Source organism: Leuresthes tenuis, unplaced genomic scaffold (genome assembly GCF_036924035.1).
Source record: "Leuresthes tenuis unplaced genomic scaffold, fLeuTen1.0.hap1 SCAF_14, whole genome shotgun sequence".
In the NCBI taxonomy this organism is placed as follows: domain Eukaryota; kingdom Metazoa; phylum Chordata; class Actinopteri; order Atheriniformes; family Atherinopsidae; genus Leuresthes; species Leuresthes tenuis.
The window spans coordinates 3382501-3403862 of record NW_027325368.1 but is presented as its reverse complement, the minus strand read 5'-3'; the positions used below and the strand labels follow the sequence as shown (position 1 = coordinate 3403862).

At 42.4% G+C, this 21362-nt stretch overlaps 1 protein-coding gene across 1 annotated transcript in view; it reads left to right on the top strand.

Annotated features, from left to right (window-relative positions):
• The window catches only part of adcy8 (adenylate cyclase 8 (brain)), a 123658-nt gene that overhangs the window by 31358 nt on the left and 70938 nt on the right, over nt 1-21362 (top strand). Inside the window, 1 exon segment of the mRNA XM_072363297.1 lies at nt 16394-16543. Within this exon segment, the coding sequence (XP_072219398.1) occupies nt 16394-16543 (150 nt within the window).

The following is a 21362-nucleotide window of genomic DNA, read 5'->3' as shown; positions in this document are numbered from 1 at the left end:
ACAACTGTGAGTCAGCAAAGTTCATGAGAAACCTGTAAAGTTAGTGATAATTCTGGTTTGATCATCCCAGTGTGCTCCTTCTTTGCATGTTGAGTCCAAGTTGTTGACTACAGCATGCGGCTGGGAATTTGATGTCTCTTCATCCAGCAACCATACACTGGAATAGGGGATAATTCCCATTCTTTAACCATCTAAATGACTTTGCTTTAGTTAATTCCCTAAATGTGTTCTCTTATCGCAGATCAGTGCAATTAACCAAACTCCTTTTGTCCTTTTTACACAACTCTTACACCTATAATTCAGTGTATAAGTCTGTGTAACTCTTATCATAAGTTATGTTGCAGTTGCACCTGCACAATTCAGTGTATATGTGCAACAGTGTCCTCTACATACAGCAAAAATGAATTAATTTTACTCCTGATACTAAAGCCTGTGTGAGAGAGGCAGCCAATGTGTTCAAATGCACATATTAGCCAGGAAGGTAATTGTTTCATGTCATGTTCAGCCGAGCCTTGTGTTAGATTCAACAGCAAAACAGGAGTTTTTATTCTTAAAAGTGGACTTAACCTGTATCTATGTCCATCATGTTGTACTCGTTAACATTTTGGTGGCTTTTTCGCGTGTTTGAGCCAAACCATTCAGGGATTTTGACCATTTTTTCTTATCCATCAAGCTGTTACACGTGTTTCCCTCCACCGCTTTCAATGGGATCGCTCAGAGAAATTGCATCTGTTGAATGACATCAGATATCGTCATGGTAACGAGTATTATATAGGCCGGTTATCATGGGAATCAAATTTGGAGCACAGGTCCATGTGCTCGATAATGGCGGAGAGGAAAAGTGTTTGAGCGAAGCATTTTGACGTTCACACAGATAAGAACCTAATCAGGTCCATTTCAAGGACATTTCTCTAAACTGGGACACTTTGAGAGTCTGTGCCACTGGTGGCACTCTTAATTGTCCCTCACAGGGGTTAACGCCACCTTTTCCACTAACGAAGTTTGATTGCAAGTCTTCTCCATTTATGCATTTATAGGTTATCACAAAGTTGTTCTTTGTGCCTCAGTTCAGGCAACAGTTTAACTTGTTTCCCCATCCTGATCCTTGGGCCCTCTTTCACTGCTCCAACACACCTGATTCAGATAAATGAGCTCTTCGTCAAGCTCATTTGAACCAGGTGTGTTGGAGCAGAGGAAACGCTGCACAAACAGTTTAGGTTGCACAATGCACATATGTCAAAGTCTACTTAAGTCCCCTTCTCTAAGCTCTCAGTACCCCATCCTCAAAACACAATGGGACACCATGTGAAAAGGTAGATTAAGAACAGAAAGGGATGATTTGCACACTGTTTTAACCCATCTGTTAGCTTGAGGTGTTAAGTCTTTTGGCTAATACATCAGACATGTATGTAGTATATACAGAAATACAGATATTTCTGGTATGTTCACCAAAAACTGGGGGCTCATAATGCAGTGTTCCTCAACACACCTGATTCAGATGAAATGCCTCCTCCACAAACCTGTTATTGAACTATTCATTTGAGCCAATTGTGTTAAAGCAGGGAAACATCTCAAACATGCGGGGCAGTGGGTCCCGAGTATATGAGCTGAGGATCACTGTCATAACGTATGAAAAGAAGGGCAGAATGATGTAGAATTAATTGAAACTAAAGGGTTTGATGGGCAACGCTTTGTTTTAGAACAATATACAGTCATGTGGTTGCAGATATAACTACTCCGAGCTGCTGTTGGGAACGTCTGTGACAGTCTCTGTCCTGTCTTTTGGGTGTAATGCACCGTTGTCTCTCTGAGAGCCCATCTGTTACATACAGCCAAATACATTCACGGCTAAATGTACTATAATTGGTTTATTTTGACAATAGAGCCAAAAAAAGGGTTTGATTTTGTAGGGAATCAGATTCCAGCACAACGCCAGCTTGTTGATTAATAGATCTTACAAACCTGTTTATGAACTATAATATAGTTTTTACTATCAAAGAATGTGACCAGAGGTACAATATCAGTGTCAATGATCAAGTCCAACTTATGGCTCAATGTTTTTTTATCCTGTGGCAACACAATTCAGTTTCCTCCACTTTATCTCGCACGTTTCCCGTCATCATACCCCAAACTCTTCTCAGCCAGAGTAAACCCTAACCCTAACCCACTCCACATCAGGAAATCCTAAAGCTAAACACTGAGCCCCACATTGCTCAACAATATGCTGTAGTTGTAAGTCACCAAATGAAAGTAATGTACTATGACTGAGTTCCCAAAACACTTAAGTCTGGTAGGCTGGGTCCAAAAGGTCCAGATAGATCTTATAGTAAGACTGTAGCTGTTGCTAAAATGTTGCTATGATGCTCGGAAGCAGTGCTGCCTGGTTTTGTTGTCATCTTTCACTGTGGTTATACTCAAACTATTTTGGTTAACAGTACAAAAAAAAAACCCATTGCAATTCTGCTTCTGCTCTGTGATGCTAACTGTGACCTGCAGATGCATCATAGATGCATTATACAAGCTTTTATGTAGTCAGAGCCCACTGCAGACAGCTACATCACTGTGATTCATTCCAACCCATGAAATGTGATGATTCTGGCACGTCTTCAGAGTGGACTGAAACAACTGGGGTCCAATTCGCGAAATTAGAAACATGGAAACTGCGATTTCAAACATGGTATCATCACGTCAACAAACAGAACTGGATCAAACATGGGATCCATGCATAAGAAAAGACTCTGATCTGTAATTTTCAAGAGGCAGTCATTTGTTAAATGGGATGTTGGCACCGGTTGGACCCACATGGTGTTTGACAGTCACTCTTGTAAAACAGGCCCTTGGTTGCTAGTTATTTGTGTTACTTGGTTATTTATTCCTTATATCTGTTAAAAATACATACGATTACTTTTTCACCAAAGATATAGAACTAGGAATAAGAGCTTAAAAGGCCAGTAGAGATCATTTAAACACACTGACTGACCCATTGGTCACTGTGTGGTTTGGCTGGAGCATCCTGTGTTAATACCAGTAATTACTGAAACCCAATGCTGTGTAAAGGCATGACGAGCAGGAGCTTTTGTTCGGATCCAGCTCATTCTTTGTCATAGATCCTGGCTTTGTTTAGTGATGAATGTCGGTCAGAACGAGTTTTTCCATTTTCAGTTACGTGAAAAAGAAAATATACCCTCTTCTGTGGCTGTGGTTTTACATTTCAGGACATAAAAAGATTCACCTGGTCCTCACCAGGTCGTAAAAACGGCCTCAGATGTACAACTATACACGACATAGTACACTGTGTCAAGCAATAAGATGCAGTAATGGTTTCCTGTGGGACGTTATCAGTCTCTCTCATGGTTGTGGAGGAATCTTGATTCTTTTCTTTTTCCCACATTCTGCTGTAGATCTGCTGCTGTGTTTGGGATCTTTGTCCTGTTGATGAGCCAGTTTCAGCCCAGCTTTAGCTGTGGGACAGATGGCCTCACATCTGACTCTAGAATACTTTGGTATCCAGAGGAGTTCATGGTGGACTCAATGACTGCAAGGTGCCCAGGTCCTGTGGCTGCAGAACCAGCCCAGATCATCAGCCCTCCACCACCGTGCTTGACAGCTAGTCTTAGTTGTTTCTTAGTTGTTGTTTTTGGGAAATAAATGATGACAAAATGTAATATATCAGGAGTTGTTACGGCTGCATTTACCTCATTTTAAGACCTGATTAGGACCAGGTGGTTTATTGTTTTCTTTACTTTGTAAAACCAGAGAGTTGAAAGAGGGTTTTCTTTCTTTTTTACATAACTTTACATGCGGTTTAATCAAAACTCTAAAGACATTTGCTGGCTTGTCTACAAGCAGAACACAAAGAGCTGCACCTAGTTTTATTTTCCCAGCAAGGTCTGCCTTTGAATATCTTTTAGTGATGAATTATTAAATGAAACCATCCGTGTCATATTGAATTTCATTTAAAAAAAAATCTTTTCTCATGCATTTGTCAGGAGAAAACTGAGCGTGTGCAGTTAATCATCCACTGTCCTCTTCTGTACCTCTGAGCCACAGAATAAATCCTTTCATTTGGCAGTGTTTTGTGCAGAGTTGCGCTTGCAGCGAGTGGTTTAGCTCTGCTGCTCTCAGCCAGCTGCTCCTCTCTCATGTTTTCATACAGCTGTCAACAGATACTGAAAGCAGGTTAAACCGAGGTGGCCTGACAGCTTTAAGTCTGGTGATGTTGCTTCTGATTTCCTCTGGAGTTCGTGTGGAACCGTTATGTCTCCACCCTGACTGTAGCATCAGCAGTCGAGTCACTGTGCCGGAGGGTAACTGATAGCTCTGAAATATTGATAACATCGACACTTGGCGGGTGTTTGTATTTCACTTCATTGTAGAGCTGGCTGTATGCCCACTCTGTCATTTAGCTGAGTTAAAAGGTTGCTAATTATCCTGCTGATGTGATGAGCTGCTGAAGTTCCCACATCCTGCCGCCACTTTTAAATGTGACCTCATCGAGGACTGAAGCCTTCTTAGATTTGTCTTGGCTTTCTTTCTTTATTTTAAGGAGAATAATGTTGACCTTGAGTGAGTTTAATATCAATGGGACGACTCAGTTTCTGGATTATTAGGATTATATGAGATGATTCTGTCATTGTGCTTAATGTTGCCTCCCACCGAAGGGGACTGAATGTTGTCTCTGACAGTCGCTCATGGGTTTTAAAAGCATGTTAATAACTGTGGTGGGACTGCAACAGGAGGCAGGAACATGCAGAAAATGTTTAAGAGCAAAACAATGAGCCTTACAAAGATTGCCAGAAAGATATAATCCTATTTAAATGTTTGAAATGTACATGTTCAGGTGACAAAGCCTATATAGACCTAAAAGTCAGGTGAAGGTATGATGGAGCTGAAAGAGGAGGGGGGGGTGCACAGTGGTTTCGTGGTTAGCACCGTCGCCTCACAGCAAGAGGGTTCCTGGCTTGAATCCCAGCTGGGGACCGACCCCCATGTTTGCATGTTCTCCAGCTTCCGCCCACCATCCAAAAACATGCATGTTGGGTTAACCGGTGATCCTAAATGGTCCCGAGGAGTCAGTGTGAGTATGCATGGTTGTCTCTGTGAGGCCCTGTGATGGATCGACCCCTTGCATTGAATAATTATTTATAATTGAACATTAATAACTGTGGTGTGACTGCAACAGGAGGGCAGGAACATGCATAAAATGATATATATAAATCCTAAATGGTCCCAAGGAGTCGACCCCTTGCTTTGGACTCCTGTGTCAGCCTCAGCTGCAGAGAAAGTTCTGCTCAGTACTTCAGATTTGACTTTTTGTATGATCAAACATAAGATTAAAGTAAGAAACTTGCACGGTGTTGCTTTGATACGTTTGTTCCACAATTCAGAGGACAAACAAAACTACACCGACAGTAAGAATCTAACATTATGGTGAGTGATTTGGGCAATCTTACAGCATCTTTGACCATGTTAAATGATCACCTAAACAACAGTGTCAGGCCCTATAATGACAAAAATAAGTATTTCTGTGGGTATTCTGAGTTGTATTTTCGATCAGCTAAACCTTTATTCGTCCCGCAGTTTGGACATTCACAAAGAATACTAATCCTGCTCTAATGGGGCTGTGCATCCTCACTTTGTGTCCAATAAAAGCTTTATTTGAGTTATAAATTCATGCAGAGCTAAAATGGTGGGAGGGACCTGATCGGGCCGCTGGAGCTGACCAATCGTAGCAGACCAGGCTTTTGGGAGGTGGTTAGCCCCCCTGCATGCTAGCTAGCTGTTTAATGGGAACATAAAGTCCCTTTATATTAGCGCACCATTTCTGTTTTCCCTCTTTATTGCTTTCATTTTTTGTTATCCTAAATAAGGATTGTAACAATTGCAACTGTGTGTATGCTGGTATCGGCCAACATGACCTTTTCCACGCCACATGTCTGCCACGACACAGTCTTGGTTCAAACTGAAGAAATTATGCTAATTATTACTATTATTAACCCTTCCTGATTATTTTCCAAGCAGTTGTTGACAAGCTGGGCCTCTTCCTGCCCCACAGCTCTTAATGAGGCCTTGTTAAAAACATTCACATCACTGGCATTTTCCTTTAATGAGTGCACCGGCGGTCTCCATGCTGATGCCCTTTATGGCGAACCGACGCTGCTCTTTTCCAAAACAACATGGATGCCGGCACAGCTGCTGCAGCTTAGAGCTTTTAATTTTTGTCTCGGTGGGAGGAGCAGAGGCCTCCAGGGGGCACCTAAGAAATTGAATCAGAGCTGATGGCGTCCTGGGAGAGATTCACGATAACGCACAGTAACACACTGCATAATGCACCGGGAGGCCCCTCAGCTCTCCTGCGAGGAGCCTCAACGGAGAAGAATGGAAGAAAGGCGGCTCTGTGTCTGTGGATGAGTTAGTCTGCTTAAAGGTACTCTGAATGAGACATTTTCCCTTCATGGTAACATGCAGACTGTGCTGCAGCAGCAGTTCTAAGCAGGGGAAGAAATTAAGAGAGTTTGGAACCTCCTCTCCAAAGTGGATGCTGTTCTTTTGAAGATTTTAGCTTCGCTGCGCACAATCACATGCAGTTTGTGAAGGTTTAAACCCAGAGGCTTGTTTCTAAAGTTGTAGTTTGCTCACCTAACATGTAAGATCAATACTTTTTACTCGAGTGTGAGGAGGAAACCTAAAGCCTGCTTTGCACGATCACAGAATCTGATCTTTGAGATCTGTTTGCACCAACATGGATCCTTTTAAAACAGGGAGGAGTCGGGGGCCTTATTATCATTCAAAGTGAGTATTTTATTTATTAAATGCTCCTCCAACATACCAGGAGTGGATCTTTAAGCGTGCAGTCTGCAGATCAAGTGCATCTATGCATTATTAAGGTTTGAGTTGAGCTTTTTTCCTGCTGTTATTGTAGCCAAAAGTCATCACAATAAGGACGTCGTCTCAGAATCATATGTTTTGGCAATTTAATTACACTCTAAATAGCAGGTAAGAAGCTTTAATAAGTGCACAGAAAACAGTATTAACACAGGATCACATCACATTATGTGTATTATCACCACAATAATCAACATTTGACTGATTTTCATGACCTGTAAATCTACTCTTGAATTAATCTGATGTATTTAATGTTTAATGTATGGAAACGTTAGCCAGACAAGAGTTTTGTTTATGCAAATATGCTTGATACAAATGCTCTGTGACTGTTCAAGCCTCCCTCCTTTAAGATGGGGACTTTGAGGGTAATCTGGTTGTGATGCAGGTGGAAGTGAGTGTGAGTAATAGCTCGTGCCAGACTGGATAAGCTCCACGAATGCAGCAGAGCACAACGTAGCTGCAGCTAACAAAGTATCTGCGACTGTTATCTAAATGTTGTGCATCCTCAAATAAAGACCCAGTTGATGTCCACAATGATGAAGGACTTACCATTTATTCCCCTGACATCCATTGCTGCTCTGTCTGTGTGATTTCTGGTTGTTCTGCTCACACTAACTCCAACATGTGTCTTGGATTTCTCTCTGACTGATAAGCCAGGACAGGCAAGTGAAGGATCTGAGGTGGTAAATGAGACTTGTTTGACGTTGGAGGCAAAGGACACCTGCAGCTGATCCAGTGGGTTGTTAGTGTGTTAAACAGCTGTTCTCCCAGCCTTTCAGACACCAGTGGCGCCTCATCTTAGTACAGGAATACAGTGTGGCCTCTTCTGTTTAACAGACATTTAGACAAGCGGTTAAAGGCTGTTTTATTTACTGCTGGTGAAGAAATGAACACAAATGAGGAGCTGCAGGTTATTTGGAAATGATGCATCCGATCTGCTTAGTGAATTGAATTCTTTCCCTACATCGGCCAAGTGATGCAGAACATTTAATCTGAGTCGGCCCTCCCATTGGTCCAGGACACGGCTGCAATCACACAGGCCATATGACCACTCGGGGTGTGTAATTTATTCAATTCTAAGATGCATCTTGATGTATATGTGAAGGATTCTGCATCAATGCAGTGACAGAGTTTGCCAGCTACGGAAAATGATAGGATAGGATACAATCATTTTTTGGTGATATTTCTACATCAACGGAACAGTAAACTTGCACATTTAGGTTGCTGAATTAATTTAAACTGCTGTGAAGCTCTTTTGCAAAAGTCACAATCAAGAAATTGATGGTTCAAAGCGGATAAACTGTCACGGTTCGTTGGAGAGGTAGGACCCAGATGCAGTTCTTCGAAGTAAAACTTGATTTATTTTCAAAACACAGGGAGCAAGAACAAAAACAAGACAAGGCAAAAAAAACATAAAGCGTGGCAGAGCCGGATCAAAAATACTTAACTATGAAACAAAACGAGACTATGAGACTAAACAAGACTAGGCAAAGAGGCAAAACGAGACTTATCTGTGTGGCAAGGCATGAAATGTTAGTAAGGATTCTGCAGTGACTGAAAGGAAACCAGGAAGCTAAATACTGTGTGTGTTTTGTATATTGCGACCCCCCCCGACATTTTTTTGTATTATGTTAATGTTCTGTGAATTTGCTAATTGTAACGTCTGACTTTTCAATAAAGTTAGCTTAAATTAAAAAAAAATAAAAAAATCGATACTCGCGACTAAAAAAATCGATACTTTATCGGGAAACAAAATATCGATATATATCGTGGTATCGCTAAAATCGCTCAGACCTACTGGTGAGCCTCCCCTGGACGCACTAACTGAGGAATGTGTTCTTCTATAAATGTAAAAAAAAAAAAAATCGATACTTTCGACTGAAAAATCGATACTTTATCGGGAAACAAAATATCGATATATATCGTGGTATCGATAAAATCGCTCAGCCCTACTTGTGACCCTCCCCTGGACGCACTAACTGAGGAGTGTGTTCTTCTATAAATGTTTGATGATGTGTCCCACTGTACATGAAGTACTTACCTGAAGACTCTACAGCACCTCTTAGTTTGTACTTGTTAACATTATGAGTGACACATTTATTCATATTTATGCCTCAGTCAGAGTGATTGATCTTCTTTGGATTATTCAAAGTAAATGACGTTATCCTGAACCTCATCCTCAGTCCACGAGGCGTCTCCATAAAAACCAACAGTGGGTTAGAAACTGTTGGCAGTTGGGAGAAGCCTCTCATGAAACGTCGACTTGCTCTTTGCAAAGCACCAGAAAACCCCTCTTTATGCTCCATTTTTTCCTCTTGAAATTGCTCTTAGTGCAGCTATTTCACTGTGGCCGAAAAAAACAGTGGCAGAGCACTCGAGTGCTTCTCTTTCAGCAACAGAGGATAGAAAACTGTCTGGGTTTTTATCTGCAGTGACACAATTCTGCCTGGAGTGGAGGAGCAAAAGCCTTTCCTCTTTAAAAAAAAACCCAACAAAACAGACAGCCGCTGGCGCAGAAGTGAAACACAGTTATTTGATCACTTTGATTCGCTGTGTGCTTCATGCTAATGAGGCTGTGTGTGAGTTGTAAAAAGGTCATTTGAATATGCTTTCATGTGTTTAGACTGCTTTTCACTGACACTTTGACGCTGCCAGGTTGCCGTTTAGAACAGAAATGTCCATCTTGTGTGTTTTTTTGAGGAAATAAAACATCTTTTAATGGAGACAGAGAGAAACTGTGAAGGTTAGCAGATGCTTAGGACTTGTTCTGACTTGTCTTGAACTATAATTACTCTTCACACATCTCTCCCCATGAGAGTGCCTGAGATAAACACTTTGTTATTCGTATTAGTCCTCGGAGAGGAGCGTCTGAGTTAAAAACAGTTGAATCTAACATTAGCAGCTAGTTCGACTGCCTGTGTGTGAAGCAGTGAAGGGTTTCCCTGTGAGAGATGTGCTGAGCTCTCAGCTCACTGGCATCATGTGAAGCTCCAGCAGGTAGGAGGCAGGCAGGCAGGCGGCGGTGAAGTTGCAGAGCGTTGCATCAGACGCTTTAACGGGCTGAGCTGCTCGTCACTGCACAGGCTGATGAAAGCTTTCAGTCTTCAAACAGCCGGATTTCAAAAGAATTCAGGTGGCCAGACGTGAATTTGGATCATTTGGGTTTTTAGCTCCAATCTCTGGGAAAAGCTGCCTGTAAATTTGTAAATGCAGACAGATTTCAGATCGATGGATTGATGGTGAGATTGGCTACAGTGTTCTTTACTTCCCTTTTTTACCTTTATTTCTTTAGTTATTTTTGATATTTTAGACTCAAAACTCGCTTTTCATCTTCATCTTTTCATCAGTCCCCTCTGCTGTCTTGGTTAGACATTAATCTCTACTCTGAAACTCTCAAATATCTCTACTCTGTGGGTTTCTTCTATGTAGCTTATTGTTAGCTTTTATATAGCTGTTATATCTTCATTTGTAAGTCGCTTTGGATAAAAGCTGAATACATAAACATAAACATAATCTATCGGTGAGATTAACCCATCGATTGGAGTGAAAGTATTCTAACTTGAAAACCTTTTTCATCTCATCGGGGGCCTCATTTGTAAAGATAATCTTAGATTTTCTATGATTAGATCAGTTGGGGAGCTGATGTCCTTCATAAAAGGTGCTGAGCTTAAAAAACCTGCCAAAGCAGAACATCTCGTGCTTTATAAATGTCAGATCAACTTACTGCGATGCCTTGCTTTTTTACCTCACATCTCCTCATATAATCCAGTTACAGATGAAGGTTTGAACATGAAAAGCAAACCTTTTGTTGGATGAGATCACGTTAGTGGCAGAGGAGGGGCGAGATGTTGCTGTATGGAGCAGGAAGTGGGATGATAAACACAACCAGACATGTGGGGGGCGAGCTGCAGCGGACAGTAGGTGCGTCTCCATCAGCCTGTTTGGATGAAGCATCATCGGTAAATTAGGATGGAAACGCCGTAACTCGAATCAAAAAACCCCGATTCGCACAAATGAAAATACGCTCGCAAGCGCCGAGTTTTGGTTGATTCGAAAGGGATGGAAACAGCTGACGTAGCGCACTTTCACCCCGATCTCGGCATTTAAGGGCATTAAATAACACCTCCTGCCGCCTTCTCCTCATCACAGCTCCTCCTAGGACCAGAGGACTAACAGCTCCAACACCACCAGCCCGATTCTTAATAAAGGTTCAAGTCCTGTCTCCATGGTGATACACTCCGGGTCGGGAAGCCGGTAAAACGTTTACAGGCTGGTTGTCATGCCAACCTGCGGAAAACTCGCGCGAGTTAAAAACTCCCCAAAGTCCGTATTTTTGATGGAAACACAGATGATTTCCCAATCATTTTCAGATGGAAACGTAGTGTGGGCAGCAAAGACAACGCTGATATTCAAAGGAAATCCTTTGATTTTAAAACGCCAGCGAGAAAAGACACGTGTAGCATCTCACATGTAGCATCTCACATGTAGCATCTTACATGTAGCAGCTCACATGTAGCATTTTACATGTAGCATCTTACATGTAGCATCTTACATGTAGCATTGTTCATAAAGCTCAGAGAAGAATAACTGAGACTTCAAAATTAAAAGCAGGCATATGTCATCTATCCCAGCACTGGTTATCTCCTTAGTACAGGATTAACTAAAAAAAACTGTGCTAAATACAAGTGCTTAAGTGGACTATATCCAAGTTATCAGTCAGTGCTGTTGGCCTCCACCAAGGTGAGAGCCAACAAGGAGGTTTATCATTGCTCCATTTGTCCGTTTGCCAGCAGAATTTCCTGAATCTTGGTTAAATTCGTCATATTTTGGTGAGGATCAGGCACACTTTGCACTGTTTTTGGTGGAGATTGTACTCTGTAAATGCTTTTATACCTCAAGGAAAGCTACTTGAGATAAAATCTGGAAATTTGTGTATGATATTTCGATCCTTGTCAAATAACTTGATCATTTCTCATTGACTTATTCGTTTAAATGTATATTTTTTAACACCGTCTTGATACTGTAGACCAGGGATGTCCACATCTGGTCCTCGGGGGCCACTGTCCTGCAGGTTTTAGATGTTTTACACCTGATTCAGATCATGAATCATCAGCAGGCTTGTGCAGAATTTAACAATCATCTGAATCGGGCGTGTTGAAGCGTCTAAAACCAGCTGCCCCCTCCAGGACCGGATGTGGACAAACAGCTGGACTCTTTCTGTGGCTTCTTTGTTTTTAATACAAAGACTCCCTCAGGGTCTGAGGAAACATCTCAGATTCTGTTTCATAGAATAAGAAGCGCTGCTTCTGCATAGTGCTCATGTCCTGTCTGCAGGCCAGTGGGTGGTGTAATGTGTTAGTGCATGTGAGGAAGGAGCTGTGTTCACTCATTCGTGGATGATCAGTGACCTGGTTATGCTTTTGGCCCTGTGCTCTTGTCTGATCTGGTTTCAGATGTTCTCGTCTTGGCTCATCGGCTTGTCACGGCGGTTGAAAGCTCGTCACTGGCGTCACGCTCACCTCTGACATTAATTCTTAATCGCATCTCGACACTCTTTTATCGAGGTTAACACACAACGAGTTCTCTGTGCTTTCCATCTTTAAGGTTTTCTTTTTAGCTTGAGCAGTCTGACCCTTTAGTGTCGGAGATGCAGCTTCCTTTGGGACAGCAGGTGTCCTGCAGGAGTTTCTGCATTCACCATGAACTGAACTTATTGCTTCACCTCATAGAACCCAACATGCAGCTCTCTGCACGGTCTGATGCTCCCCACACACCAGAAGACTTTGAAAAGACTTTGAAAAGACTCTGAAAGACTATCAGCTCACATCTAAAGACTAGTGTTTAGAGTTTTTAGTCCCAGACGAGCCTCAGACTAAAGATTTTACAAAGAATCTTGTAGGGTCACTATTTACAAGGGTTAGGGTTAGATTTTTTCGATTTTTCCCATCATGCTCAGCAGAAGTTTTACAAAAATGGAGGAGAAGCAGCTTTTAGCTGCAGCTGCTCTGGTCTGTGCAGTGGTTTGTAGTGAAAAACCCAAGAAAAAGAAGAGAAAACGCCACAGAATATGGGCACGGACAGTCCATTTTCACCTGCTGGTCGCTCGTTCTTCTGCATCCGCCGACATGTTTGTTATTTCCTGTTTCCGATGGTGTCAGAGCTCATCTATTGGTTGTTGATTGTGTTACGTCACTGTGACCTGCGATGATATTAAACACGTTTGATATGATCCAAAGCCCAAGACTGGGGAAAGACTGCAGATTACCGCCTTAAATTTAACGCAGATTACCGCCTTAAACTGAACGATCCAGATGACGGGAGCGCGCCGAGACTCCAGTTAGACTCCTAAAGACTCCAGTTAGACTCCTAAAGACTCCAGTTAGACTCCTAAAGGCTCCAGTTAGACTCCTAAAGGCTCCAGTTAGACTCCTAAAGACTCCAGTTAGACTCCAGTTAGACTCCTAAAGACTCCAGTTAGACTCCTAAAGACTCCAGTTAGACTCCAGTTAGACTCCTAAAGACTCCAGTTAGACTCCTAAAGACTCCAGTTAGACTCCTAAAGACTCAGTTAAACTCCTAAAGACTCCAGTTAGACTCCAGTTAGACTCCTAAAGACTCCAGTTAGACTCCAGTTAGACTCCTAAAGACTCAGTTAAACTCCTAAAGACTCCAGTTAGACTCCAGTTAGACTCCTAAAGACTCCAGTTAGACTCCAGTTAGACTCCTAAAGACTCCAGTTAGACTCCTAAAGACTCCAGTTAGACTCCTAAAGGCTCCAGTTAGACTCCTAAAGGCTCCAGTTAGACTCCTAAAGGCTCCAGTTAGACTCCTAAAGACTCCAGTTAGACTCCAGTTAGACTCCTAAAGACTCCAGTTAGACTCCAGTTAGACTCCAGTTAGACTCCTAAAGACTCAGTTAAACTCCTAAAGACTCCAGTTAGACTCCTAAAGACTCCAGTTAGACTCCAGTTAGACTCCTAAAGACTCCAGTTAGACTCCTAAAGACTCCAGTTAGACTCCAGTTAGACTCCTAAAGACTCAGTTAAACTCCTAAAGACTCCAGTTAGACTCCTAAAGACTCCAGTTAGACTCCAGTTAGACTCCAGTTAGACTCCAGTTAGACTCCAGTTAGACTCCTAAAGACTCCAGTTAGACTCCAGTTAGACTCCAGTTAGACTCCTAAAGACTCAGTTAAACTCCTAAAGGCTCCAGTTAGACTCCTAAAGACTCAGTTAAACTCCTAAAGACTCCAGTTAGACTCCTAAAGACTCCAGTTAGACTCCTAAAGACTCCTAAAGACTCCAGTTAGACTCCTAAAGACTCAGTTAGACTCCTAAAGACTACAGTTAGACTCCTAAAGGCTCCAGTTAGACTCCTAAAGGCTCCAGTTAGACTCCTAAAGACTCAGTTAAACTCCTAAGGACTCCAGTTAGACTCCTAAAGACTCCAGTTAGACTCCTAAAGACTCCAGTTAGACTCCTAAAGACTCCTAAAGACTCCAGTTAAACTCCTAAAGACTCCAGTTAGACTCCAGTTAGACTCCTAAAGACTCCTAAAGACTCCAGTTAGACTCCAGTTAGACTCCAGTTAGACTCCTAAAGACTCCAGTTAGACTCCAGTTAGACTCCAGTTAGACTCCTAAAGACTCAGTTAAACTCCTAAAGACTCCAGTTAAACTCCTAAAGACTCCAGTTAGACTCCTAAAGACTCCAGTTAGACTCCTAAAGACTCCAGTTAGACTCCAGTTAGACTCCAGTTAGACTCCAGTTAGACTCCTAAAGACTCCAGTTAAACTCCTAAAGACTCCAGTTAGACTCCTAAAGACTCCAGTTAGACTCCTAAAGACTCAGTTTTTAGTCTGGGACTGTGGAAATCGTTTGGTGTAAACCCAGCATGAGGCAGCGTAAACAACAACTTCTGCTCTCTGCCCCATTATTGACTCAAACCACTCTCAGATTCTGCTCATGCTCCTTGAACAGAAATACATTGTAAGGCATTAAATCATTTATGTTTTACTGGGAGAACCTGGAGAGACGAGTCATCGCGAGCTGAAATAAGAGATGACAGATTGCAGGACTTCCCCTCGGTGATTTAACTGAATCTGATGTCTACATCAGATCGATGTGTTTTCTTAAATGTCTTTGATAGCTACAGCGGACTCCTGTGCAATTATTCATCAGATTAGGTCACCGTTTGCTCTGGATTTGTTTAACATGTGATATTTAACTCTATAAGGAGGCTTAGATTCAACAAAAGCTGCATTTGGACTGATCTCCTAGCAGTTCTGAGCTGTTTAAGTTCGGACTTCTTTTGTTTGAACTGTGCCTGAAACATTTTTATATAAATTAAGCTGTTAATCTACAAAGAAGTGGACTCTTTCTCTATTTATAATGTTAAAATAAGATGGTAAACCACTGTGGGCCTCCTCTATTAGCACAGAATCTGCAGCACCGTGGTGACTCATCAGATTACCCCGTCTGAACTTCAGTTAGAACACAGCCTCGAGATGTTTTTACTCATTAAATCAGTCCGAACGTTTTAAAATGAATGGGTGACACAGTGTTCAGTCATGGTGTCTCCCAAACTGATGAAGTTCTACTTCAGATAAAGCCCAGTCATCTTTTAGAAATCTGTTAAAAGCTTCATGCGTCATTCGTTCCAAACAAGCCTTTTTACACTTTTAATTTGGTGTTTGAAAGTTCTTTAAGGGTTCTATGTGGACTTTTAAAGTACCCGCAGATGTCCTGGATGCTACTTTATCCTTTAATCAGGCACAAAAATGTTCCCATTCAGGAATCCAGCTGGTTTCTATTCATCTTCGGTCAGAAATGGATGTAAAATTTCAAAAACACAAGCTGTAAATGTGAATCCAGGCTTGGTTAGTGGGGGATTTTGAAAAAAATGACCACAAACACACCCAAATCTACCAAAAAAACACCTCCAGCTGGTGTGGAAAAGAAGAATAAAACTTGGCTGTGAAACAGAAGGGATCGGCCTTATTATTTACACCTTTATTTATCTATTTGTACATTTCCTAATTGTTGTATTCTTTTTTTGTGGCTCACTTAATGCTGTGATGAGGAGACTCTAATGTTTGAACTGTGTTTTCAGTAGATTTCAGAGGTTTTATTTACAGCTTTATTTGTCTATTTGTACATTTCCTAATTGCTGTATTCTTTTTTTGTGGCTCACTTAATACTGTGATGAGGAGACTCTAATGTTCCACCTGTTGATGCAATATTTTAACTGTTTTCAGGTGATTTCAGAAGTTTGAGGTTAGGCTGGCAGTCGTGTTTACACAGTAAATATGAGGACAGGTAGCTCCAAGTGCTACAATTTGAGTGAAAACTTGAATTATCTTGCATTCTTTTTGCACATTTGCTGTATATTTGGTGAAAACTGGATGAAAACAAGCCAAATCACCCTCATAAGCGTGATGTTTGGGAATAATGTGGTCTTTGTGGCTCCGGCTTCTCCTCAGAATGAGCTTTTCTTGCGTGTTTTTCAGGTGGCGGCTCAGGCTGTGCTGTTCATGTGCATGAACACTGCTGGGATATTCATCAGTTACCTGTCGGACCGGGCTCAGCGGCAGGCCTTCCTGGAGACGCGGCGCTGCATCGAAGCTCGACTGAGACTGGAGACGGAGAATCAGAGACAGGTGAGCCGCTCACATGGGGATGAAGCTGCTGGTCAGTTCTTTTATTATCGCCTAATCCAAGTCAAGGTCACATGAGAGGCTGAAGCTTGTCCCTGCATGGGGGGGTGCAGTCCATCACAGGGCCAAACAGAGACTCACTGCTGGGGTTCATTTAGAAATGAGGGGAGTCTAGTCTCAGGGATTCTTTTGTTATTATATTATATAAATTCCAGAGAGCTGCCATCATGCTAACTCTTCATGTGGCGATTCTCAGGTATGCAGGCTGCAGCAGAGCGGCTGGAAGGGTGCTGTTAGGTTCCCACTACTTCTTTTTTCGATCATTAGGAAGCTCTCAGCAGGTTACAGGTCATTCTGTTGCAGTACAGAGTATATTAAGAAGATAAGAGACAAATTTCCCATTAAAAAACTACGGCCGTCGTGATTCTTAGATTTTAGCTGAAGATCATGCAGATAATTGTGATTTGACTGTTTTTCTCAGTCTATTTTTGTGCCCCTTTTATCTTTTAACAACAAACACTGATTGAATGTAAAAATATAGAAGATATATGTCTGATTTGACTTGAAGTTTTCGGTCGGTCGGTTCTCCGTTGGTTCTCCGGTTCTCCCCCTCTCTCCTGTGAGGGGGTCCTCTGAGGCAGGCCACCTCCTGGGCCTCCTGCCTTCCTTCCATCCGCCTCAGCAGGCATCAGCACATTTCAGGCAGTTGGCAGGCAGCCAAACAGCCCTCGGCGGCACTCGCCACGGGATGACCACACTTCTGGGGATGTGCTCTGGGGTCTGGATGGATTTGCCATCGAGGTGCAAATGGAGCTGGGGTGTAGACCCCCGTGACTTGACTCCTGGTCCTAGCAGAACTGCAACCTTTACGCACTACTGGGAGGCTCGGGGTGGGAAAATAATGACCAACGTTCAGTGAAATGTTCAAACATCGGTCTTTGTTTGCTTGCTGAGAGGCTGTTTGCACTGAGCTCGGGTTAAGTGTGTTTGGTCTGTGAGAACTTCATGTGCCAGTGCTGTTCACTTCTGTTCATCCACAGTCTGTGTAACTGGAGCTCAGCAGCAGACTGGACTGCTGAAGAAATACCAGACAGTGCCCACTTCCTGTTGTTCAGAGCTGCAGCTCAAAGCTCTGAAAAAAACCCAAACTATTGATAGATTCCAGCTAATAGGGCTGAATGTTTACAGCACGGCTATAGAGCCCTCAGGGAGGAGAATAACATGGACACCGCATTGATCCAGAGCTGCCACACATTAGTGCACCTGCAACCCACAGCAGTGCATAAAACACACAGCAATGGAGCTATTGCTGTCACACACACATGCACAGTGACAGACAGTGAGCTGTGTTTGCACAGCGGAGTGGACTGAGAAGGCACAGGAAGCTTTTATGCTGGTCATATTTCCTGGAAGGCTTTGGCTCTGATGAGCTCTGAGATGGTTGTAATGGAGTGAGATGAGGCCTCGCCCCAAGCACAGCGCCTTAATGTCAACGAATCAGTCTGGTACTTCTGTCAATATGCTCCCAGTGATCACAGCGGCTCAGTTTTTGGTTACAGCCCGAGACGAAATAGGCCCCGCTGTGTTTCTTCTGTTGTGTTGAAGGTGTGGCTGCAGGATGTGGATCATTCCTCTCATTCAGAGTTTCTGTAAAGATGCATCAACCCACTAAATGTAAAGAAAAAGGAGCACTTTTAGCATCTTTAGCATCCCTTTTAGCATCTTTTAATGTGTTGTTTCTGATATCCTTCCCGTCATCGATCACTTTCAGCTTTCAGAAGCTAATGGTTCTGATAAGTTGTACATTCAGAGATGTGTTGGTGAAGAAAGTGCACCTTCCTATAAACCTCCCCTGAACCAAATCATTTAATCAATCAGTTCCCTTTAAGTTCAGCTCATGATTTACAATTAATCCAAACAAACAAATGAAGTCATGCGACGCAGCGTTAGCTCCATAGATGAAATGTACCGTGAATCCCGGCTGTTTATCATAATGGATTTTACATTATACAGAATGGCTCTAACTTTGTTGTCTTAAAAAGAGTTCCTTGGAAATCAGTGGTGACATTAAGTGGATTATCTGTGTGAAAGAGTCAATTAAACTGACAGGGATGCAGTGATGTGGTCCCAAGTAAATTTAAATGAGGCATTCGGTTTGATTAGCGTAGCGCTGAGCAGTATATGTGCTCATAAACATTTATGGGATAAACTCCAGCATGGCAAATTGAATGCAAATTCGATGTTCAATCGCATCCTAAATGCTGACACTGAAGCTGAAGACAATGACTTTCACTGTCCTTGATGAGCTAAAACTCTTCTGGGAGTAATTTCTACGCAAACACACTCGGCTTCGGTGCGTTTCATAGCTTTTTGTCAATGGGAAATGTCTAAAAAGTTATTATTTTCATGAAATCAACATGAAACACACGCATTATACCTGCCTAATGGCAGGTCTGACAGCAGAAACAAAGAACGAGAGCTGCCTTAGTCTCACTTTTACTGAACAATTAGAGCAGATGAGCTTTTTCAGTGTGAGGCTTAAAGATTCAGGAGCTAAAACAAGCAATTTTGGACAAAAAGCCACTGAATGTGTTTCAGCGATGGCAAAATATGTTGTGTTTTTAGATGATTAAAGCATTTAAATGCATTTTACATTTAAATTAAATTATTAAAGTATGTTTTGGAATGAGCAGGACATCGATTTGAGCCCAACATAAAGCTGAGAAACTAATCTCAGGTGGCAATAAAAGCAGAACAAAAGAAGAGCGTTTTATAGGGAACCTTTCACACAATCTGAATGAAGTAGTCAGCGAGCTGCTGGAGGGCTTCAGCTCTGAGTTTAAAATGAGCTGCGCTAATGACTTTCAAAGCTAATCTGACACCGAGTCTGCTGGCTCTCAGCTGTCCAAACCAGGGACCATGTGCAGTGGAGCAAACACACTGCAACCTCATTATGGGGCCATCCTGCAAGAAATAACCAGCTGAGGAAAACACTCGATGCTGGGGTTAAATCCACTGAAGTGATGGATGATGTTGCTACGATATGAATTCATATCAGTGTCATGATGCTCTCAGCAGCTTATCTAACTCTTATTTCACTGTCATGAGCTGTGCACGTGAGACATTAAAATGACTCCACGACTTCCAAAACGGAAACATCCACGGGTTGTTTGAAGCGCTTTATAGCAGCAGAATAATGTTGGGGGATTATTTGTTGGTGGCTACTTCCAGCAGGATAATGCACCGTTGCACCATGTCACAGAGCTCATATCATCTCAAACTGGTTTCTTGAACATGACGATGAGTTCCCTGAACCCTGAACGGCCTCCACAGTCACCAGATCTCAGTCCAACAGAGCAGCTTTGGGATGTGGTGGAACGGGAGATTAGCATCATAGATGTGCAGCCGACACATCTGCAGCGACTGCGTGATGCTATCATGACGCTAACCCGAGGCTATCGTGATGCTATCGTGATGCTATCATGATGCTATAATGACGCTATCATGAGGCTATCGTGATGCTATCGTGACGCTATCATGATGCTATAATGACGCTATCATGAGGCTATCGTGATGCTATCGTGATGCTATCATGATGATATCATGACACTGTCATGAGGCTATCGTGATGCTATCGTGATGCTATCATGAAGATATCATGACGCTATCATGATGCTATCATGACGCTATCATGACGCTATCATGAGGCTATCATGACGCTATCGTGATGCTATCATGATGATATCATGACACTATCATGATGCTATCATGACGCTATCATGAGGCTATCATGATGCTATCATGACGCTATCATGAGGCTATCGTGATGCTATCATGAAGATATCATGACACTATCATGATGCTATCATGACGCTATCATGACGCTATCATGATGCTATCATGACGCTATCGTGAGGCTATCATGATGCTATCATGACGCTATCATGAAGCTATCATGATGCTATCATGACGCTATCATGACCCTATCATGATGCTATCATGACGCTATCGTGATGCTACCATGATGCTATCATGACGCTATCATGATGCTATCATGATGCTATGATGATGCTATCATGATGCTATCATGTCAATATGGACCCAAATCTCTGAGGAATGTTTCCAACACCTTGTTGAAAGTGTGCTACGAGGAATTAAGGCAGTTCTGGGGGCAAAAGGGGGTCCAGCCTTTTACTGGGATATTCTAAACCCTTAATGTAATGAACTTAAATAACCGATTTGTGTCCGAGTCACTTTAAATAGAGCTCTTCGCCTGATTATTAGAGAGAGCGAAGATTCTTGGGCGTAAACAGCAACAGTTTGACAGATGACTCTGCAGCACTGAGGTTCAAACTTTCAGACTAAACTCAGGATGATTCAATTAAATCCACATTTCTTGCAGTGTCGCTCTGCCACCAAACCCTGGGGCGTTTGGATGCGACGCAGCGGCCGAGAAATTAGCAATGATTCACTGAAATGTCTGCCTGTCTGGACCTTAATTTGATGATGCATTTCCCTGCTTTCCAGCACAGTTACCAACACAGCAGAGTTGGGCTGAGGGTGGCAGGCTGACGCCCCAGAAAGGTTCCCCATGTCTCAAACCATCAGACTCTAGCTCAATTACTCATTTCCTGAGCCCACAGTCTTCTTGGGAAGCTAAACACACCTTTCCTTTGGAGGTTTTTGTACACTGAAACATTCAAACAAAGCCAGAGGGGATAGGGAGCTCATTTTTGGAAACATGCCTGTTTAAGTGGGAGGACTTGTTAGTTCAGACATAGGTTTGGTTCAGGAGTTTCACAGGTTTCCTGAAGCGAGCTGT